General features: G+C 36.9%; 4 protein-coding genes across 6 annotated transcripts; 2 read left to right on the top strand and 2 right to left on the bottom strand.

Moving 5' to 3' along the window:
- The first annotated feature begins 131 nt into the window (after positions 1-131).
- Positions 132-8,531, top strand: LOC118061718 (DExH-box ATP-dependent RNA helicase DExH6). 2 transcript variants are annotated; one of them, XM_073409468.1, is made up of 15 exons: positions 132-308; positions 402-570; positions 1,329-1,419; positions 1,562-1,874; positions 2,080-2,154; positions 2,395-2,439; positions 3,053-3,143; positions 3,240-3,298; positions 4,484-4,642; positions 4,983-5,035; positions 5,268-5,301; positions 5,423-5,512; positions 5,607-6,611; positions 6,713-7,804; positions 7,950-8,531. In XM_073409468.1, exons 2-15 carry the CDS (start codon positions 420-422, stop codon positions 8,340-8,342), a joined length of 3,651 nt encoding a protein of 1,216 aa, XP_073265569.1. In that variant the 5' UTR covers positions 132-308; positions 402-419; the 3' UTR covers positions 8,343-8,531. The 2 variants fall into 2 exon arrangements, with proteins under 2 accessions (XP_073265569.1, XP_034931151.1); XM_035075260.2 differs by having other exon boundaries at positions 132-570.
- Positions 8,532-8,673: 142 nt separating this feature from the next.
- On the top strand, positions 8,674-14,396 carry LOC118061719 (disease resistance protein RPV1). 2 transcript variants are annotated; one of them, XM_035075262.2, is made up of 6 exons: positions 8,674-9,977; positions 10,758-11,853; positions 11,945-12,217; positions 12,322-13,236; positions 13,353-13,981; positions 14,183-14,396. In XM_035075262.2, exons 1-6 carry the CDS (start codon positions 9,493-9,495, stop codon positions 14,235-14,237), a joined length of 3,453 nt encoding a protein of 1,150 aa, XP_034931153.1. In that variant the 5' UTR covers positions 8,674-9,492; the 3' UTR covers positions 14,238-14,396. The 2 variants fall into 2 exon arrangements, with proteins under 2 accessions (XP_034931153.1, XP_034931154.1); XM_035075263.2 differs by lacking the exon at positions 12,322-13,236.
- Positions 14,397-17,198: 2,802 nt separating this feature from the next.
- Positions 17,199-18,889, bottom strand: LOC118061722 (small ribosomal subunit protein eS12). Its single transcript, XM_035075269.2, has 5 exons — positions 18,789-18,889; positions 18,623-18,674; positions 18,188-18,497; positions 17,494-17,559; positions 17,199-17,396 (listed from the first exon to the last, which is right to left on the bottom strand). The coding sequence occupies exons 2-5, from the start codon at positions 18,628-18,630 to the stop codon at positions 17,337-17,339; spliced, it is 444 nt and encodes a 147-aa protein (XP_034931160.1). The 5' UTR covers positions 18,631-18,674; positions 18,789-18,889; the 3' UTR covers positions 17,199-17,336.
- Positions 18,890-19,959: 1,070 nt separating this feature from the next.
- Positions 19,960-20,721, bottom strand: LOC118061723 (photosystem II repair protein PSB27-H1, chloroplastic). The gene has a single exon (XM_035075270.2). The coding sequence runs from the start codon at positions 20,704-20,706 to the stop codon at positions 20,062-20,064; it is 645 nt and encodes a 214-aa protein (XP_034931161.1). The 5' UTR covers positions 20,707-20,721; the 3' UTR covers positions 19,960-20,061.
- Between the last annotated feature and the right edge of the window lie 2,078 nt (positions 20,722-22,799).

The following is a 22,799-nucleotide window of genomic DNA, read 5'->3' as shown; positions in this document are numbered from 1 at the left end:
AGAGTGGCCCATTTTCTTATCTTGGCTGGACTGGACTAGGATTATGTTTAGGTTTGGGTAAAACTAACTAGTAACTAGGCTTCGTTTCTTAAGCCTAAAGCATGTTTTCCATGTCAAAACCTAATTACCGAATTTCGAAAAGCTAATCTAGAGAAGAAAACAAAACTCAGCCTTCCTGTATTAATAAGAGGTGGAGGTGGGGGTGGAGGGAAAACCCCAAAGCAAGAAGAAGGTACCCTAAAAACGAAGAGGCGTGCAGCCCTATAAACAAGAACGTAATAAAAGAATCGACAGGGAACCCTCAAAAAGTATACCCCTGTTACGTCCCTCTTCTTTTCGACACTGTGTGTACGTGCGTAAGAAAGACTGTTGTCACACTGAGTCTTACCTTATTTTGACAGCAGACAAAAACATAAAACATGAACAATCAAGAAACCAAAGCACAGAAAGGGAAAATGGGTAAGAAGAACCAGAAGAAAGCAGCGCAGCAGCAAAACCCTAGAGTTGCAGAAGCTACTCTTATTCGAATCTCGAAAATTCTTGAAAGTTTCCGTGCTGCCCCAGATCAAGGTATTATTGACTTTACCACAAACCTCCTGAACATGTCTTGGTCTCTCCCTTGTTTTGTTTTCTCTCCTTCAATTATTTAATCTGGGTGTTTCTTATAGTGGGAATTGTTTAAAACTGAAATTTTTTATATGGGTTTGCTTTGTTTTATAGTTGAAGTAATGAAAATGGTGGAATTCTTTTTTTGTTTTTTTTTTTTAGATTGTGGTCTTTCACTCTTTTTAAAGAAAACATTAGAAGTAATTCACTTGTCACTTTTGTGATGAATGTTGTTCTTTAATTCTAGAAAGAAAAACAAATACCGTTTACTTGGTTGCTATATATTGGCTAGGTGTGTTCTGTTTTTTTCCTGTTTCCTTGTAAATATGCTGTTTAATTTGAGGAAGCTAATATAATTAAACCTGGTAGTATTTGTTCATTAAGTATGCCTATTGATCATGAAGCTAATATAATTAAATTTCGTAGTGTTTGTGTGATGAAATAAAAACAATTTTTCTTTTTTCAATCTGCTGTGAAGGTTTCTTTTCTTTTTTTTCACTATCGGTTTAGAACAAAGAAATTATCATGCAGGCTTTGTCTAGTTCTATATGTTTCAATTTAATCCTGATTAATTAGAAGAACATTAACTTTATCATTACGAGGAAGAACATAGTGAATGGTCTTATACTATCCTTATATTACAAAATGCGGTTATTTGATATCGCCCACTTGAGAATTTATTTTGGAAGATCAGTATATTGATGTTTGGATGCTGCATGCAGTTTACACATTCGAAGCTAACCTATCAAACTATGACCGTGCTGTGGTACATGAGGTGTGCAAGAAAATGGGTATGAAGTCCAAGAGTTCTGGGTGAGTGCTTATTTATGTGTATATGCTTTATCTGACGTTGAATAGTGTAAATATATGCCTGTAGAAATTCTTATCTTTAACTTGGTCGTAGTGATTTCTTCTGATTCCAATATAGTTTCTAACAAACCTGAAATATGTATAGGCGCGGGGGCCAGCGACGTGTTTCTGTTTACAAGAATACAAAGAAGTTAGATGATGTAAAGGGGAAGGAAAACCTCGCTCATTTGACATTTTCAGGGGAATCAAAAATTGTTTTGGGGGAACTATTTTCAAACTACCCTCCTGAAGAAGGAGGCCGTGGAGCAGAGCTAGAAGGAAAACATAGTGGAACTGCTGGTAAAACACGAGAGAAAAAAGATGATATCTTCTCTAAACCTTCCAGAAAAAAAGCAGAAATTGCAAAGAAGGTTGAATCATTTGCTTCTAGAATAGAAAAGGATGCAAAGTTAAAACAGGTTATACAACTTAACTCACTAATTTAGAATTTCGATGCTGTATCTTTATTACTGTCCTCCTACTAGTAGAGCTTAAAGATTTATGAATTCTAGTGATGGCTATTGGTGAAGCTCTATTGTCCTTTCCCGTTTAAAGATCTTATAAATTTTGCAAAGAAGTTGTCTGACAGTAAATGATTTCTGAGATTCCATCATATGTGTGCAGATTGTTGAAGGGAGGTCTAAGCTTCCGATTGCATCCTTTATGGATGTCATTACATCCACTATAGAATCTCACCAGGTAATGTCTAAAGTTTTAGAATCGATGATTTGTCTACTTGGCTCCTCAATTGAAATTGCATTAGACATAACTTTATTATTGACAATTCTTTATGTCTATCAAATATGTATTGAATGTGGATTTAGTTGGAGGAAGGAATTGTTTCTAGAATTGTTTCTTGTTTGGTTGTTTGAGCTACATTTGATGATTGAATTTAGCTTATTTTCCAAAACTTAATGGTTGCTCAATTTGTTTATGCAGGTTGTTCTCATTTCTGGTGAGACTGGGTGTGGAAAGACCACACAGGTTACCAATTCTCTGCCCTGTCTTCTTTATGGTACATCTAATATGGCTTGTAGAAACTGTGTTTCAGAAGTAGCTTTTCTTGCTTTTTATTGTTGTCATAGTGAACATGATATGCAATTATGTTTCCTTTGGGTATGCTCTGCTAGTAGTCTTTTGGATGTCCAAGTCCCATTTGGTTTTAATGGTCGAATGACAATTTTTTTCCTTAAATGTTACATCTATGTTTGATTGCATCATTCAACTTTAGAAACTATCCACCTTGGGCTTCAGAACTTTGGTTTTTGCTCTGCATCAGTCCATCTTAAAAATATTGCACAAAATTTAATAAGAATTGAGATTGACAAACGCATATTAAAACAAGGTTGAAGGCTACCTCAAGGGGAAAAAATCTCTTTCCCTCGACACACACACACACACACACAATATTCAAAGGTGCCCCGAGAGAGATACAACATTTTAGAAAAATGTTAAAGCTCTTAGAGAGACACTCTTTGAAAATAGGTGATACAACATTTCAAAAATATTGCACATGTGATGAGGCATTCATTCCCTTGAATAAACCTATGATTATTTTCACTATCATTGAGTTCTGTACTTGTTAAACATGACGCAGGTGCCACAATATCTTTTGGACCACATGTGGGGAAAGGGTGAAGCATGTAAAATAGTTTGTACACAACCTCGACGTATCTCTGCAATATCAGGTTTGGGTGAAGTTCTAGCTGTTGATATATTTCCAACATATTTGCTTCCCTCGCTTTGTGCCAAAATTTTATGCTCTTGATTATTCTTTTGTCTAGTTGCTGAGAGAATTTCTTATGAAAGAGGAGAAAATGTTGGAGATAGCGTTGGATACAAGGTACTTCTCACAAATTCTTGATGACTGTCACAACCCTGAACTAGGTGATTTGAATAATTAGATGATTAAAAAAAATTCTCTTAATTACTAGTACTTCATAAAAGAGACAACAAGGAAAGTGACAACAAGGTTGGAAATCATTAGGAGACAACGTCTCTAATGGACTTTTGTTGATAGATACTCGAGAGACCACGTCCTTTCCTTATCCTTAAGGACCTTCTTGGTTTCAGGGAATGGAAATGAAGTTTTCATTCCAACTTTAGGTGTTTTGTAGTCAATACTGATAGATAGGGAATGCAAATGTGTATGTTAGGGAATGAAATTTTATGAAATTTTAATATATTTTTCATTCTTGTTGGGGAGGGGTTGTGGGTCTGTAGGAGGATAGGAATGAAAGCCACCCCACATGACCATACCATTGCTAACATAGCAGCCCACACAAAACCTCTACTAGCCACCACCACTATGATAGTCTTCCCTACCACCACACCAAACACCCTTTCCATACCATACCACCACCACTAAAACCACACCACCATCCTGCTACATTGTCCACACCATGTCCCATTCCTCCCTAGCACTACCATCTACTCCACATGGTCACACCACTAGCACAAGCACTCTTTCTTTATTGCCTATCTTTACCTGTACCACCATGGTTTTGTTATGAAGTCTTTTATGGTTTCGAGCTACATGTACCAAATGCAGTAATGAGACTTAATTTGTTATTTCTATTCCCTGTTTTTTCTGTTTTTATTCCTGGCAACAAAATGGCCATCAGGAGTTCACTGGGGTTGGTACCGGGTAGCTGAAGCTATTTGATCCAAGTTAAACTATGTCGATAGTTAAAATTTTAGATTTCCCACTGTTGGGTATTTCTTGGATTGGTTATTTTCATTTCTCACCAGAATTACCCTTGGTATTGTTTCTCAACATGAACTATTAATTTATCTTGGGGTTTGTGGATGTCTCACCATGAACTATTAATTTATCTTGGGGTTTGTGCAACACTAAATCTGGAAAATAGAATATTGTATCCATTAAATCTTGCCCACATGTTCATGCATAGCAACCATTAACAAACTTCACCTTGGATCCTAAATTCTTCATTTGCCATCTTATTTTATGTATGGAATTGGTTCTACATTCATATACTGTGCTGCTGACTCAATTTTTAAATATTAGATTCGTTTGGAAAGTAAAGGTGGGAAGCACTCGTCAATTGTGTTCTGTACAAATGGGGTTCTATTGAGGATTCTGGTTTCCAAGGGCATCACTGGGTCGCAGGATGAAGCTAATACAGTGGCCAAGGAAAATGTTTCCGACTTAACTCATATTATTGTGGTATTTAGCTACAGTCTTCCTAATCTTCCTTTTCAATATCATTGTCTCTTACTTGATTAGGATCATGTTATATTTGTTTGGGGTGACATTGTTTGATTAGCATTTTCTGTTTGACGGTTTTATATCTTGGCAATAGTTAATTGTTGTAGTCTAGTGTGTGTGTGTAAATAATAAACAGAACAATGAAACAGCACTCAGCAGACTCTGATTTAGCATTGCCTTTTCCAGAATAATTCCATGAACTCAGATGATTCTTTCAATCCCCATTATTTCAACTTTCTTCATAAATACATCTCTATGCATTAGGTTGCTCACCAATGACCCAATTTTTGCTGTACAGGATGAAATTCATGAAAGGGATCGCTTCTCTGATTTCATGTTGGCAATTATTAGGTACTAAATACATGATTTTAAAATTTTCAAGCAGTTTTATCTTGCTTTAATTTAATAGCTATGACAATAATTGAGCCTTAACTCGAATCTTTTCAATTGAGGAAAATTTGTTACATTGGATATAACTCTGAGATACTTAGAATCAATACTGTATGTTTGATTACTTTGTGTGTAATTCTTGTATACTTTCCATTATTGGATTATTTTCTCTGAAATTCTTCCTTATGTGCAGGGACATACTTCCTTCACATTCTCATCTTCGGCTGGTTAGTTTAAATTTTTATGTTCTAATTTAAAAGGATCCATCAATGCTTTTAGGATTGTTTCCTTATCTTCAACAATTTGGATTAGCAATTAATTATTGTATTCTTATAATCAAACATACAGATATTGATGAGTGCCACTCTTGATGCTGAACGATTTTCACAATATTTTGGTGGCTGCCCAATTATCCGTGTTCCTGGGTTCACTTATCCTGTAAAAATTATTTCCAAGAGTGTCAGTTAAAATTGTTTATCCTTAATAATCTTATCATTTATTGTTGTTTTTTTTTTTTTTTAATATTATTCAGGTCAAAGCTTTCCATTTGGAGGATGTGCTTTCTATCTTAAATTCCAGAGATGATAATCATCTTGATTCTGCTATGCCAAATGTCCTGGATGAAGGTCATGAATTAACAGAGGAAGATAAAGCTGCTTTAGATGAAGCTATTAACTTGGCTTGGTCAAATGATGAATTTGATTCCCTCCTAGATTTGGTTTCTTCTGAAGGAACCCCAAAGGTGTATGATTATCAGCATTCTGCGAGTGGACTGACACCACTGATGGTCTTTGCTGGAAAGGGTAGGGTCGGTGATGTTTGCATGCTCCTCTCTTTGGGCGCAAACTGCAATTTACAGTCCAAGTGTGGATTAACAGCACTGAAATGGGCTGAACAAGAAAACCAGGAAGAAGCTGCTGAAGTAATAAGAAAACATGCTCAGAATGCCTTGGCTGGTTCTTTGGAACAACAGCAGCTTCTTGATAAATATATGGCAACAATTAATCCTGAACTTGTTGATGTGGTTCTTATAGAGCAGTTATTAAAGAAAATATGTGTTGGTTCAAAAGATGGTGCTATCCTTGTTTTTCTTCCAGGGTGGGATGATATAAATAGAACGCGGGAGAGATTACTTGCGAACCCGTTTTTTAAAGATTGTTCCAAGTTTATTATAATCTCTCTCCATTCTATGGTTCCATCTGTGGAGCAAAAGAAGGTATTCAAACGCCCACCTCAGGGTTGCCGGAAAATCATTCTTTCAACTAATATTTCTGAAAGTGCCATTACTATTGATGATGTGGTATATGTTATAGATAGTGGACGCATGAAAGAAAAAAGTTACGATCCTTATAACAATGTATCAACTCTTCAGTCATCCTGGGTATCTAAAGCAAGTGCAAAGCAACGAGAGGGACGTGCAGGGCGCTGTCAGCCTGGAATATGCTATCATCTATATTCAAAACTCAGAGAATCTTCTTTGCCAGATTTCCAAGTTCCTGAAATCAAGAGAATGCCAATTGAGGAACTCTGTTTACAGGTAATTTTTCTATAAATTCTCTCTTTAAATGCAGGCATGGGTTGTGAAAGCTTTTATGATTGCTTATTTTCTCTTTCCTTTAACTCTTGTCCTCATTACAGGTGAAGTTGCTTGATCCCTATTGCAAGATAGAAGATTTCTTGCAAAAGACATTGGACCCTCCGGTTCCTGAAACCATACGCAATGCTGTTGCTGTTCTTCTAGATATTGGGGCTTTATCAGTGGATGAAAAATTGACAGAACTAGGAGAGAAGATTGGTTGCCTACCTGTTCATCCATTGACCAGCAAGATGATTTTCTTTGCCATATTGATGAATTGCCTTGACCCAGCTTTGACACTGGCATGTGCATCTGATTATAGAGATCCATTTACCCTTCCTATGCTGCCTAATGAAAAGAAGAGAGCTGCTGCTGCTAAGTTTGAGCTTGCTTCATTGTATGGTGGGCACAGTGATCAGCTAGCAGTTTTAGCAGCTTTTGAGTGCTGGAACAATGCGAAGAATAGGGGTCAGGAAGCATCGTTTTGTTCACAATACTTCATCTCTTCAAGCACCATGAATATGCTGCAAGCCATGCGTAAACAGCTCCAGAGAGAACTAATACGCAAGGGGTTTATTCCAGAAAATGTCTCTAGTTGTAATACAAATGCGCATGTTCCAGGTATAGTCCATGCTGTCCTTGTGGCTGGTTTGTATCCAATGGTGGGGAGGTTCCTTCCACCTAAAAATGGAAAGCGTGTTGTGGAGACTACTAGCGGTGCTAAAGTTCGGTTGCACCCTCAGTCCCTTAATTTTAAATTATCATTTTGGAAATCTAATGACTACCCATTGGTTATATATGATGAGATAACTCGTGGAGATGGGGGTATGCACATTAGGAACTGTACTGTCATTGGTCCACTGCCATTATTGCTACTCGCAACAGAGATTGTAGTCGCTCCTGCAGAGAATGATGACGAGGATGATGAGGACGACGATGACGACTATGATAGTGCAGATGGAGCTGAAAGTGATGAAGATGGAATGGAAATACATGGCAAATTAGGCACTCAACAGGGTGAGAGGATCATGTCCTCTCCTGATAATTCAGTTATGGTTGTTGTGGATCGGTGGCTTTATTTTGGAGCAACAGCTCTTGATGTTGCTCAAATTTACTGCTTGAGAGAGCAATTATCTGCAGCAATCTTATTCAAAGTACGTGATTCAGTTTCCTTCTCCTTCTTGTCTTTTCTGAGTGTATAGGATTCGTTTCAATACACACTGATATACTAGGTCTTTCTCCTTCATCAAACCTTATTGTTTAACCTTGATTTGACGATGTCATCCATTTTCTTTTAAGGTGACACATCCTCACAAAGAACTTCCTCCTGCTCTTGGGGCCTATACATATGCCACGGCTTGTATTCTGTCCAATGATGGGCTATCTGGGATTTCATTACCGGGAGAATCCGTGGAGTCACTGACTTCAATGGTCCATGCAACTGAGATTGACGAGTCCTGTTCAGGAAGGAGAGGGATCAGTCAGAATCCAAATAGCTTCCTTAGCTCGCTGAAGAACAACACACAGCAGACCGCTCCTCGTTATCACAATGCTAGGAGTCCTAATCAAAGGCCTCCATTGCAAGGCTCCTCATCAGCTGGGCACAGTATGCAAGGGCCATCGGGTCCAAGGGGAGATTCCTTTAAGCGGCAGCGTGGAAATGCAACCAGACAGCACGTACGCTATTTGTAGGGATTCAGCTTGTTTTATAGAAAGTTCATGACAGTGATATGGGCTTGTTCACTAGGCGTTGTCCCGGCTATATTCTAGGGTAACAGTCCCTTGTTTTTTTGGTTGGGCTAATTCACAAGTTGCCGAGTTGTTGCTCGATATTGTTAGTGTTGTTCCTTATTTTCATTTCGGCCGATTAAATTTCTCTACTCTTCAAGTGTGTTTCTTTTTTTTTTTTCGGGTACCGAACTTATAAATTTCCTTCCATAGACGAGCTTGATCCACTTTGGAAATCATGTTATCGAGAAGCCGCGTATACAAAAAGCTTAAAAAGATACGAAGTGTTCTACTAACAAAACAAAACGGAGTCCGTTTGCAAATTAAATATTTCCCTTCAATCATTTTATCATCTGGCCATTTGGGGCACCTACTCTGCTTGGTTGAAAGTACAGAGGAATCTGTTCAGAGAAACCAATGGCTTTGTGTTCTGAACAAAGTTTTTTTTGAAAAATAAATAAAGAAAGAAAGAAACCAGAAACCCATCTGTAACGATGGCTTCTACCTCAAAAGGGCTCTATCTTGAGTTCTAGAGGCGCTGACACAAGGAAAAGGTTCAATTTTCTGCTTTAGTTCTCTTCTCCATTGTCATCCTCTCAAAAGGCTATGCATCCCTCTGTAACGTACATGCAAGGTCTTCCTTTTCTTTTTCTTTTTCTTTTTTTACGTAGAGAATGGTTTACAGAACATACAACTTGACAGGCAGCAAAAGCCAATAAAGGAAAGTAACATCGCGACGTCACTCAACGAACACGAGATAGAATCAGAACCTAGAAAATGAAGTCCAAAAGCAGAGTGGCGTGGTGGATAGGCAACAAATTGAATCACATCGACACGGAGGACGAGGACGACGACAAGCATTTAGTTACTTTAACTAATCGGTGAATTTATTTTAAGCTACCCCTTTTGTACCATCACCGACAACTTTGTCACCCCTGGTCATGCGAGCAAGCGTGGTGGTGCCTGTTGCATGTAATAAATCCGTAAAGAAGTACCATTGGCCATCTCAAAAACCTGATACCTGGCCTGACAAGTAAACGCCCTAGGGCAGATCGCGGAAGAGCTTAAACCTAAAAGCAAGCTCAATAAAGAAAGCACAAACCCATCTCCACCGATGGCTTCCTCCAACTCCAACTCATCAAAATGGGATTATGATGTGTTCTTGAGTTTTCAGGGTGCAGACACTGGGAAAGGTTTCACAGACCATTTATATTCTGCTTTGGTTCGAGATGGAATCCACACATTTAGAGATGCTAATGAGATCAATAGTGGTGAAGAAATTGGACCCGAGTATCTTCAAGTAATTGAGAAGTCAAGGTTTTCTATTGTCATTCTCTCAAAAGGCTATGCATCCTCCACTTGGTGTCTTGATGAGCTTGTGCACATCCTCGAATGTAGAAAAGGAGGCCATGCTGTTTGGCCTGTCTTTTATGACATAGATCCATCTGACGTTGAAGAGCTGAAAGGGAGTTTTGAAGAAGCTTTTGCTGAACATGAAAAGAGTTTCAAGAATGACATGGATAAAGTGGAGAAATGGAAGGATGCTCTCAGAGAAGTTGCTTACCTCAAGGGCCTGGATCTACAAAAACATTGGGATGGGTAAGTAGCTATCAACTATAAGATGCCATCGCTGATCTCTTGCAAAAATGAAAACATTGACTTGCACTAATCACTTGAGATTTCATGCAATTACATTGATCAATCATTCTGTTTTGAAATTACAGCAAGTACTTTTATTTTGTGTTGGAAAAAACCCATTGAATTTAAACTTTAGGAATTAATTACATAATATATATTTATTACAAAAAAATTATATTCCTGCTCCTCACTATTCGTATTTCACACATCATTTTCTTTCTTGTTCCTTAGTGCATGCTTGTTAAACAAAAAAGGGTTCATCAAAACTTCTACCTCTTCTCACTCTTCTCCTTCCCATGCCGTCTCTCCCCTTCTGTTGCCGATTTTCTCCAGGTTCTATGTCCCTCCCCCCGCCCAAATCTATTAGCAAAGAAGCTTAGCAATAGCATGTTAGTTCTTGCGAGTTAGAAGTCCACGTGTCCAGCATGCACAAAGGGTGAGGATCGAAGCAACCAATCTGCTGCAGAATGGTGTTCTGGTTTTAATGTGTTATATAATATAATATAATATACTTGTGTCACATAGCGAAATGTAGTGATATATTATAATTAAGCTTATTGGTTTATGCTGCTATGTCGTGTCATGTGTGTATTATGCTTTGGATTTATCGCCTTGCTAGTTGCTCCTGCTCGCAGAACGTATTCATGTGCTTTTGTTATTCGTACTGTTTCTATGGACACTTTGGATGCACGTGCATTATATCCTCTACTTTTGGTATTCACTTCATTCATAAAATTGCAGGCATGAAGCAAAAAATATTGACTATATTGTTAAGGAGATTTCAGACAGACTTGACCGAACAATCTTGAGTGTCACTACACACCCAGTTGGTTTGCTTTCTCGTGCAAAAGAGGTGATTTCATTGCTAGGTGAAAAGCTAGTAGATGTCCGTATAGTTGGGATATATGGGATGGGGGGTATAGGCAAAACGACTGTTGCCAAGGAGGTTTACAATTTAGTCTTCCATGAATTTGAAGGTAGCTGCTTCCTTGAAAATGTTAGAAAAGAATCAATTTCCAAGGGCATAGCCTACTTACAGAGGCAACTTCTCTCGGAGACCTTGAAAAGAAAACATGAAAAGATAGACAACATTAGTAGAGGATTGAACGTGATAAGAGACAGGCTGCATCGGAAGCGCGTTTTCATTGTTCTGGATGACATTGATGAACTGGAACAGCTGAATAAGATTCTTGGAAATTTCGACTGGCTTTTTCCAGGAAGCAGGGTGATAATAACAACTAGAATCAAGGATCTGCTACAACCATCAGAGTTGTATCTACAATACGAGGTTAAGGAATTGAATGACGATGACTCTCTTCAGCTCCTACGTTTACATGCCTTTAATGAACACCATCCCGTTGATAATTACATGGATTGCATGAGAAGAATTGTATCTTATGTTAGAGGAATTCCTCTAGCTCTTGAAGTCTTGGGCTCTTCTTTGTGCGGCCAAACCATCGATGTATGGAATAGCAAGTTGGAAAAGCTGAAAGTGATTGGCAACGGAGACATCCACAACAAACTTAAAATAAGTTATGATTCTCTTGATGATACTGAGAAATTTATATTTCTAGATATTGCATGTTTCTTCATTGGATATAACAAGGATTACATCATGAGCATACTTGAAGATTGTGGTTTCTTTCCTGCTGATGGAATTAATACTCTCATGAGGAGGTGCCTTGTAAAAGTTGGACCTGATAATAAGTTATCGATGCATGATTTGCTTAGGGACATGGGAAGAGAGATCGTTCGCCAAGAGTCTTCTACAGATCCCGGGGAACGTAGCAGACTGTGGCGCCAAGAAGATGTCATCGATGTAATAACCGACCGAATGGTAAGAGAATCATTGGTAAAGGTTTTCACATCTATAAAATAAATCCATGAATGCATTCTTGTTTTACTAGCCAATATTTTTCTTCAATCAGGGTACAAAAGCAGTTGAAGGCCTCATTCTAAACCTGCCAGGATTAAAGCAGTCGTTTAGTACCAAGGCATTCAAAAAGATGAAAAAGCTACGACTGCTGCAACTCAATTGCATATTCCTTGAAGGAAGCTATGAATATATTTCCACTAAATTAAGGTGGCTGTGCTGGCTTGAATTCCCTTTGAAATCAATACCACCTGATCTTTGTTTGGAAACTTTGATTGCTCTAGATATGCGCTATAGCAGTCTACACCAGTTTTCGGAGGAAACAAAGGTGGCTTATGATATCTTTTCAATTTTCCTACAAGCATATTATTTAGTTCAAAAGGGTAAACATTTAACATCTTACACATATCTTATTATGTTTTATTATCGCAGTCTCTTAAAAAGCTGAAATTCCTCGACCTTAGCCACTCCCATGAGCTCACCAAGACTCCTAACTTCGAAGGCTTACCTTGTCTTGAAAAATTGTTACTTAAAGATTGCGTTAGTTTGGTAGAGGTTCATGACTCCATTGGAATTCTTGGCCGTCTTCTTTTTCTGAGTTTCAAAAATTGCAAGAGCCTTATAACTCTTCCAGGGAGCATCTGTGCTCTAAGCTCACTTAAGAAGCTAAATGTGTCAGGTTGCTTGAAACTTGAGGGATTGCCTGAAGATTTGGGGAGTTTGAAATCCTTGGTTGTTCTTCTTGCTGATGGAACTGCAATACGTACCATTCCAGAAACCATTAGAAATCTAGAAAAACTTAAAATATTGTCTTTTCATGATTGTCATCTTATCTTTTCCCCAAGAAAATTTCTACAAACAATGAACATCTTCCCAGCTTCTTTACAAGAACTAGATCTCAGACACTGCAACTTATCTGATTCCATGATTCCGCATGATTTTCGAGGCTTATTCCTTCTGCAAACTTTGAAATTATGCGGGAACAACTTTACAAGCTTACCAGCTAGCATTGGAAACCTTCCTAAGCTTACAGAACTTTGGCTAAACAACTGCAAAAGACTGGAGCACATCCCAGAGCTTCAGTCAAGCTTGGAAACATTCCATGCAAATGATTGCCCCAGGCTGGAATTTATTAACATGAAATTCTGGCGAGGAGGAGAGCTGAATTTGCATGGTTGTCGAAACTTAAAATGCTTGCAGGGATTTTTCAACTTGGAACCCTTAGGAGTGGACGTTGTGGAAAAAATTCTTGGAACTTGTGGCTTGGTCATGGAAAAACCTTTCCCAGCTGTTGAAGTGCATATAATTAATAATCTGACAAGAACTGCTATAATTAGCCCTCTACAGGTTTCTTATCTCTCCCTCTAGCTGATGTGACTGCGTGCTCACATGCTGATGCTAGCACACACAGATATGTTTGTTTGGCTTGTTTATGTACTGATCCTATGGTTCTAATGCAACAGGCTCTTTGTGAAAAATCTATTTACAGCATCTTTTTACCAGTGAAGGACATTCCAACATGGTTCAGCCATCAGAATGAAGGAGACACAATATCCTTGCAAGTGCCCGCACTTGATCGTGATTGTAAAGTAACAGGATTTCTTATATCGGTAGTTTATGCATGGGAAGATTCCATTGAATCCTGCTATTTATCCCCTAACATTACAGTTGTTAACAGAACAAGAAATTTTGACTGGATGTATGACCCACGAGTCACCTTCTTTCCATGTGAAGTCGAACAAGATATGATGTGGCTGAGCTGTTGGTTGTTTGAGAATGAAAGAAACGAGAAAGGCGTAGTAGATATGAGCTGGAGATTTCAGGATGAGATGGAAGAAGGGGATCGACTGGATGTCTTGATTGACATGGGTTTTGGAATTGTCGTGAAAAGGTGTGGCATCCACTTGCTTTACCATCACAACGATTTACAGGGTTCCCAGTCAAATGATATACTAGCTGCTATTTCACATGCTTGCTTTTCAAGACACCATGGGAGGTTCATGATGTCAAGTCGTCTGTGGTTGACATTCAATCGCAACTGCCATGTAGTAACACTTACTCGAAGGTGGTATGATGCACAAAGTTTCAAGAGGTAAGCATGGATGCAATAGGTATAACAGATTACAAGTTCATTACATTATTTTGAGATTTTCTTTTCCTCGCTATACCAAAGCGGTTCATTATTACTTGCCCCCGAAAAATAACATTAGAAAGAGTATCCTAATAGACTTCAATAGTTTCCAGAGTCTCCAAAAGCTTTAGTTTTAATTGCTTCTCTCTATTTGCTTGGCAGATGGTCAGACAAAAGGGAGCAAAGGGTGAACGAGCTACCTGGTTTTTATCAATGAAAGAATTTAAACAACTAAGCTTTACAGAAGTTCCAAAGATCACAAAATCTTGTTATCTTTCGATTGTTAATCGCTTCCAAGAAATTTAGTATCCTGTAGCCTTAAGTGGACAGCTTGAACCATATTTTAACATTAATGCTTTCATTTGATGAGCCAGAATGATGCGCCCTCTGAATTGCCCTACAAGATTCTGAACTCCAACCAGAAGCCGTGTTCTATCACTTCGACAAAACTGAAGAATTTGCAGCCATACTCTTTTAGAAAATATACACGTGAAAAAGAGGTGATTTCTATCTTCATCATCTACTTTACACAGGACACAAATAGGATTGACGACCCTTTTCATTCTAATCTTCCTCTCGCTTCGTGGTTAATCTGTCCAAAATAGCTGGCCAAAACTTGAAGCTGTGTTTTGGAATATGTAATGGCTTCCGGATCAACTGCCACTCTGTTCCCCCTTTTCCTGATCTAATCCCAAGAACTTTTGACTGAAAATTGCCCGTCGATGGCGAGCTTCCAAGTGACTAGCCTTTTGTACACAAGTATGATATAGAATACCACCCCTAGCATGCTGAATAGCTTTCATAGCATCTTATCTGGCAAAAGGCCATTTCCATTCACAACCTGTGAAAGCTTTGCCGTTGAGGGCAACCCAGACTCGGAAAAGATCATTTGGCCATATTTTTTAACCGAAGGTCCCACCAGAGAGAGATATGCTCTCCATTGCCCGCTATATGCTCAATTTGATCCCAAATTACAGTTCTCAATTTTAGCAATTTTCTCCAAGTCCATGAACAATCATTTGAAATAGCTAGATTCAAATTGTGCATCATAAGATATAAACCTTGCAACTGTTGTGCTATGTTGCGTTACATTAGAGAGGTGAGAGTATAACCCAAGTTGGATGTCGATCCACAATAAGCTGTTGCTCTCTACGCTGCGCGAAGGAATTCATTCGTTGGTTCGAAGCAGATCAGTTCGGTTCTTAAAAAAAGGAGTTGTGCTTTGCTTGTAAAGAGAAGCAAATCTCATTTAGTTTCTAGTTTTTTAGGGCAGATTATTTTGTTGATTTCTTGAGCTGTTTGTCTTGCTTAACCATGCTCAGTTCCGTAGATGCAGTTGCAATCTACTTCAGCTACTCCTTCCTTCTCATTGATGCCGCTCTATATTTGCTATCTATGTTAATCCTCCGACAGCAAAAACCTGAGGTAGAGTGAGTAAAAAAATCGGAAAACTGATTTAATCAAAAAAACCGAAAAAAAATTAACTGAAAAAACCGAACTGATAAAAAAAACCGATTAAACCGGTTAAAATAGTTAGGAAAATGTCCGGTTCGGTTCGGTTAAGGAATGAAAAAAAAAAAAAAACAAGCTGTCCAAGCCGCGGCCCGCCTCCTCCCCTTACTTTCCCCTCTTAGCAGACCATTTATTTGCTTTCCCTTTCACAATTCACACAACCGCCCCCTCTCTTCCAAACTTTTCAATTTTCATTCACAGTGACACAACCACCCCCTCCGATCACCTCGACTGCCATTAACAGCCCGATCACCCCGACTGCCATTAACAGCCGCCTCCTCTTCACCAGTCAACAAGCTTAGGCTATTCTCGGACGACCATTCTTCGCATCTTAAGCAAAACCTTAGAAGAAAGGGAGAGGATTGTGACTCCTAGTAGATGACCAAACAGTACCCTTAGAAAATTCATTCGGATTCGGGCTGGTTATACCCCCCAAGACGAAGTCGTTGTCTACCAATCCAAAGGGGACCTGATATGCTCCTCTTTGATATGGAGAATCATGGGTTTGGTTCCATTCTCTTAAATTTTCTGCTATATGTGTATGTGGATGAAGAAAGATTGATATGGGTTGGTTTCTTTTATTATAATGTGTGACACAGTGGATAAAGGAAATGCAGACTCAAGAAGATCTTCTGGGTTATGATCATGTTGTTCCTACAAAGCAAAAAACTAAGTTTGTTGAAAGGAATGAAAGAAAGAAGGAAAAGCAGCTTTAGAAAAATAACCATAGGTTTTACCAGTTTTGGACCTCAAAAACCGGATCCAAACCGAACTGAAACCGGTCAGTTTGGACCGGTTCCGGTTCGGTTTGGGTCCCCCTTTTCTTTTCTTTTTTTCCTTCTGGTTTGGTTGTTTTTTAAAGATAAAAACCAAACCGAACCGAAAATGATCACCCCTAACCTGAGGTTATCTACCATCTGCACAAACATCAGTATCAACACCAAAAATGTTACTAGGATAGAAAGACATGCATTCCACATAGCAATACAAGTTTCATTTATGAAAAACGTCATCCACTGAAATCAAACAACCCCACCTGAGCAAAACAATGTTCCATTGGATATAACAGCATCAAGCTGGAGGTTGACCATCAGGGGGAGCAGAACCTAACAAGCTTCCAGCAGGAACTCAAGAATCTTATCATCTTTAACTCTGTTCACATTTTGTAGAAACTCAACCCTTTACTGACACGGTGCCTAGTTCAAGGCTCCTTGTACACTGGGTTTTGCCCCCCTTTTCTCCCACACTGGAGCCATTTTTAATGAACTCGGATTACAACAAAAACAAAGACATTATTGACACATTTGTTTTATATTTATCCTCTTTTCACCTCTTCCAAGTGACAACTCAAGTTTCATCTAGTTAAAATCTGAATTCAACTAGTCAAAACTAACATTAACAATAAATACAATCCACAGGTAATATGTTAAAATAAGCATGGAAACCAGAGGCGGACAATTCACAGGATGTCTTAGGTTAGAAAATCCTGGGCGTAAACATTGCCTGTTGAAATCAATAAAGACAATTAATATCAAACTACAGTATCATTTAGAAAAATGAACGACAAAGTGCTCTAATTCTAACATTTAGCATCCCATTCTAAGTAAAAACTTGGCCTCTCTAGTACAATTCACACTTAACCAAGTAGAGGCTGAAAATATTGCGATGGAGAAAAACATCAAAATATTTTTTGATATACTGCAAATCGATGATGTTTCAACTACAACAGTAAAGAAAAACAAAATACACTCAAAATTCCTTAAAAGACTCAGGGAAAATCCAAAAGGATCAAATCCATAATGACTTAGTTAGCTTTGATATGCTGTTGGACAACATTAAGAGCTTCACTGTCCTCTCCAAAATCCTGCAAACCAGTCAGCAAAAGAATATGATGAATCCCTTTTGAAAGACAATAATTAAATAAAAATGAGATGCAGCGCTCCAAAACTGATTTTTACTACCTTCACAACAACGCAAGAGCAACCAACTACTTTTCTGGCCTTCCCCTCTGAATCAATCTTGCACAACTGGATACCAAGAGCCCATATTAGATAAATCAGTAACTACTATACAAGGAGAAACATTGCAAATTTTCACAAGAGAAAGCAAAATGACCCGTCAATCCAAATGACATTTACCCTATCAGACCATGGCACAACTTTTATTGAGCTGAAACCTAAGGGGATCTACAATTTGAATACCGATATCAACAAATCTAGAAACAAGTTTGAGGTATTAAAGAACATTCTACAGAGCATTACAATAATATGGACTTCACCGCATTAAAATTAAACAAACCAACAGAGAAAATACTGTTTCTTTTGAGCTCCAAATGAAGCTAATTTAATAAACATAAAAGAGCACACAAAAGAGCTTGTACAATCTACCATCTGACCATTTAATTTCAGACAGTAATCACACATGCCATTAATGTTTCCCTTTCCTCGATTTTAACCCCCTCTTTGTAAGAAAATTACATTTTCATCTCTAACGTTTCAGATAGTGATTTCTATTCTCGAGTTGAACTATTACAACTATGACTTCAAGTAGTCAAAACTAACATTAAGAACAGTAATCTCAATACAGAGTTTGCAGACATGTTAGTTAATCAGAAGATATGTAAGATTACAAACAGAAAGCGGAAGAGTTACTCACACCAGCCCACTCTCCTAGGGTCTTTGCACTTGGAACAGATAGCAAGTTCACTTGGTGGTCAGCACAAAGTGCCTTAACAAGTTTGACATAGTCAGGTTGGTTACAATCCTCGGCCAAGACACAAAGTTGAGCAGTATGCTTCTCGATCATTTTGGCCCCTTCATGAAGCCCTCGAGAAAGCCCACCATGAGCAAGTGATTTTCTCAGAACAAGCTGCAATGCTGTCATCAAGTCCATTGGCTCACCGAGGGGAGGTGCATCAGCAACAGCAACAGCTGGAGTCTCATTCTGAGGAACAGCACCTTCTTCACTGAAAATAAATGCAACAGATTGAAAAATCGTGATTCGGATTCTATAAAGACTCTAATATGGAAAAAACCCAAAACCCTTTATATCATTGAACTTTCTTTAAATAAAATCATAGAAAAAGCATACCCTGACATGATGATGATTCTTTTTAAATCTGGAGGCTTAAATTAGTCTTAAGCTGTATAAGAAAAATAAAGAAAATTCAGATCCCAAAATAATGAGAAAACATGTTCAGATATTGAAAAACAATGTTTCGAAGAGAAAGCTAGTGTAAGAGAGAGAGGTAACTTGCCGGCGAGCTGCGAAGGAGGCTCCGTGAGAAGGGAAATAAATGGAGTCGGGGCAGTAACAAAATACGTTTTTATATTAGGGCGTTATGCCCTATTTCTTGTCCTGAATTACAATATTGTCCCTTACCCTGGACTTTTTTTCAGAGTAATGAAACCGGTCCGGCCCATTCCTGGCCCAAAGTTCTAGTATCGAATTGGTAAGGTTACCCCTTATCAATCAAAACGACATGATGTAAAGTAAATCAATATCCCAGCCGACAAACAACATTCAAGAGATGCAGATTCTTAATTACATGTTAATGTTAGAGAGACAGGGAGTTTACAGAAATTATCACTTTCCAGTTTCCACTTTGAAAGTCAAGCAATCGTGGCTTCTTCTGGGACTCTGTGTCCTTTAACGATTATCTATCCATGTGTTGTTAGCATCACCGCTACTTCTTCTTTAAATTTAATTTGATTTTATTTAAAATAATTTATAAAATTAAAATTTTAAATTTTACTCACTCTTTTTATTTTTAATCATGAATTTTTTGATAAATTTTAAAAATATATATATTATTTTTAATTTATTTTTCATGGTAAAAAATATTTTTTAAATTAGTTTTTATAGCACTGTTAAAATATATATATATATATATACCAACTTTTCAGGAATTAATATTTTATAAAAGCTACTTTTAAAAAATGTATATTTTTCAATAAATAAAAAAATACATAAAAAAATGAATATTACAAGCTGCATCTATAAATAAGTTAAATTTAAACGGTAATGATTTGAAAATGAGATCAGCTTTGACCATCTCATCATCATCCAGCCCATTACCAGTTTTTCACCCTATGGGAAACCCGATCATTATGCCACACATTTCAAACACACCTCTTGTCTTCTTCCCGGCTACTTTTAATTCGATTTTTTTTAGAATAAGAAAATAGTCAAATTAAATATATTAAAGTAATATTTTTTTTATTTTTAATATTATCACATCAAAATTTTTTAATATGATATTTTTTAAAATAAAAAATAATTTCCGAGAAAAACTAATAAACTCATATTTTAAAAGATAAAATGAAATTAATCTACAGTTTGTGAAACTTTATGGTGAGCAGTAATTATCAGTGAGTGCATCTGTTAAGAAAAACGATGAAGAAAAAAGATTGAAGAGAAGAAGAAGATCACGAATCTTTGCTCTCGTTATGCGATCTCAAACAAATATAAAGTAATTAAAATTCAGATAGAAGTTAAATAAAAACCCAAAAAGCAAAATCTAAATTAATCTATCTGCCCCTTAGCAATGCTTTCTCTGCAGTGTCCATCTCTTCGAGAATTCTGGCCTTTCTCTTGGATGGGATGGGAGCTGTCGGCCCAAAGCTGATGTAATGCCCGGTAACAGCATTCAAAGCCGAGTAAATATCACGAAAAGAAGCACGGCCGAGTAAGGCTTTCTCTCTTCTATACTTAGCCACCCAAGAGTTGGAAGTTTCTCTTAGAACAGCAACTGCGTCGGCCACGTTAGGATCGCTCTTGTCCATGTTCATGGTGGTCCTGACCTTGTCGATCACTTCTTCTGTGTCTTTCACGTACTCTTCATCCGATGCTGCAAAAGCTGGAGTGACTGGGAGGATCAGAGGGGAAGTCAGAATGGCGGTTGCCAAGGACAAGAAGTGGCGGCGGAGAAGGTGGTTTCGGATTTGTTGCTGTGGTGGTGTCGGCGGTGGGAGTGCGGTGGTGGGAGTGGGTTTGGGTTTGATGGGAGAGAGGGGTTTGAGTCTGGAGGTTGGGGTTAGGAGTGTTGGTGAAGCCATGGATTTTTTTGGTGGAAGGCAGGGAAGACGAGCGAGCATAGAGAGTCTCTGTTTTCTACCGAGGAGTTGTGAGGAGGGGACTGGGTTTTTGCCACGTAGGCTTATCACCTTATCCATATTCCTGGTTCTATGGATGAGACCATACCCAATCACAGTGCATTAGCAGGCCAGCCAATATGAAGCGCAAGTACTTGCCCAAAAATTTGGGAGAAAAAGAAAACAAATCTTACAACTGTCATAAACTAGGTAATATTTTATTAAAAAAATAAAATTCAAGAAACCAAAACAAAGTTTTTTAGTTTTTCAAATTTATACCGAGTTTGAAAAATAAAATTAAAATTCTTCAATATAAATGTTTCAATGTTTTTCGAATAAAAAAACTTAAACATTATAATTTTCTATTTTATACACAAACACTTTTTAGTAATTCAGAAAAAAGTACACTTATCCTCATTCCTAGCGCCCCCTCCTTTTTCCTAAACAAGTAGAAGATCCGTTTTATTGAGGTTGAATAAACAAGAAGAAGAAAAGGTACACTTATCTTCATAAACAAGAAGAAGATCCGTTTTATTTAAAGCCACCCCTTTATCTATTTACTTTTAGCTTGTTTGATAGTAGTTGCAGTTATTTTTTAGATAATTTTTTATATTAAAATATATGTTAATAATTTATTTTATTTTTTTAAAAATTATTTTTAATATTAGCATATCAAAATAATTTAAAAACACTAAAAATATATTAATTTTAAATTAAAAAAAATAAAAAAAATTTAAATTTTTTCAACAATACTTTTAAAATGCAAAAATAAATAGGTATAAATGACCCTTCCGATGTACACTTATCCTCTTTGCGACCAATTATCCATTCAATTCATATATATATATAGTTGCTAATTATAATTTAAATTAATTCATCTACATTGTTTAAAAGTCATCATATCATTTCATATTATGTAAGGGTGATTGAAAATATAATATTAAAAAATGATTTTTATTTAAAAATATATAAAAAATTTATTTTAAATTAAAAATTTATGAAACATTGCGTGCACCTCATTCCTAACGCCCCCTTTTTCATGTGATAAAAGTTTCCAAGTTATATAAAAAGAAAAAGGGTTCCAAAGATAATGTTGAGACTAGATAAGTAGATTCTACACGCAATGTTGTGTGGTTTTTTAATTGAAAACAATGTATTAATAATAACTAAAATAAAAAAATATATATATAAATCAAAGATATTTAATCTAATAAGATGAAATATTTATCCAATTATATTTATTGAATTTTTTTATTTAATAAAAATAATATTAAAAATAAATATATATTGAATTAATTAAATAAAAAAAATATTATGTAAGACTACACATAACAAAAATATCATCTAAAAATATTTCTGATATGCGTTCATTTTTATTCTATGACTAAACATCCCTTGTGACATTATTATTATGACTTTGCCATTTAACCAAAAAAAACCCAAGCCACCACAGCTAACTTCTTCTTCATTGCAATTTGTTGTATCTTCTCTGTCACCTTTTTATCTTTTTCATTCAAATCATTCTTTGCAACATTATATTCAATATAGAAAAAAAGAAAAAGAAAAAAGACCCATTGAATTAGAACACCTAGGGAACACACCCTTAATTTAGCAAACCAATTAATATAGCAATTCTTCACCAAACCCATAAACCTAACTTGCTGCAAATTAGTTATACCTGAAATTAACAAGACAAATTTGTAATACCCAAGTGAAGGATATGGTTCTAGTTCTCTTCTGTCCGTCCGCTTCTTCAATCAAAGAAGATGACATGCCCATTAAAGAATGAATGATAATTTATCTGACAATTAATGGGCACAATCCATGGGTGAGTTGAGGTTGAGATTGGGATTGCTGGTGGCCGGTGAGGGATCAAAGATGCATCAATTTGCATCGGTTTATCTTTATACAATAAAGAGAGAAAAAGAGGGAAAAGGTGGTGGCTAGTGTTGACGGAAAATGGGAAAAAAATTATGGTATTTATGATATATTATATATGGTGGTGATTTAATCATTTTGTCTGATTTAAAGATTTGAATTAATTTGTAATTTCAAAAAATTATAAGGAAAAAGTGAAAATACGATCTGCTATAAAAAGTATTTTATGATTATTCTAAAATTAATATTTTATGTTAAAAAAAAAAAAAAGAGAGGCTGAAGAGTGATGTCCCGTC

This window comes from Populus alba, chromosome 5 (genome assembly GCF_005239225.2).
Source record: "Populus alba chromosome 5, ASM523922v2, whole genome shotgun sequence".
Classification (NCBI taxonomy): Eukaryota; Viridiplantae; Streptophyta; class Magnoliopsida; order Malpighiales; family Salicaceae; genus Populus; species Populus alba.
This window is presented reverse-complemented; position numbering and strand designations above follow the sequence as displayed.

Bases quoted from the DNA above. Each gene is read 5' to 3' on its own strand.
- LOC118061718 (XM_073409468.1), top strand. From the start codon at position 420: ATGAACAATCAAGAAACCAAAGCACAGAAAGGGAAAATGGGTAAGAAG. The intron at 3,144-3,239 runs GTTTGGGTGAAG...TCTTTTGTCTAG, and splicing joins ACGTATCTCTGCAATATCAG to TTGCTGAGAGAATTTCTTAT. The intron at 7,805-7,949 runs GTACGTGATTCA...TTTTCTTTTAAG, and splicing joins CTGCAGCAATCTTATTCAAA to GTGACACATCCTCACAAAGA.
- LOC118061719 (XM_035075262.2), top strand. From the start codon at position 9,493: ATGGCTTCCTCCAACTCCAACTCATCAAAATGGGATTATGATGTGTTC. The intron at 9,978-10,757 runs GTAAGTAGCTAT...ATAAAATTGCAG, and splicing joins CTACAAAAACATTGGGATGG to GCATGAAGCAAAAAATATTG. The intron at 11,854-11,944 runs GTAAGAGAATCA...TTCTTCAATCAG, and splicing joins ATGTAATAACCGACCGAATG to GGTACAAAAGCAGTTGAAGG.
- LOC118061722 (XM_035075269.2), bottom strand. The intron at 17,560-18,187 runs GTGAGTAACTCT...CTTGGTATCCAG, and splicing joins CCCTAGGAGAGTGGGCTGGT to TTGTGCAAGATTGATTCAGA. The intron at 17,397-17,493 runs GTAGTAAAAATC...ACTGGTTTGCAG, and splicing joins GCTCTTGCGTTGTTGTGAAG to GATTTTGGAGAGGACAGTGA.
- LOC118061723 (XM_035075270.2), bottom strand. From the start codon at position 20,706: ATGGATAAGGTGATAAGCCTACGTGGCAAAAACCCAGTCCCCTCCTCA.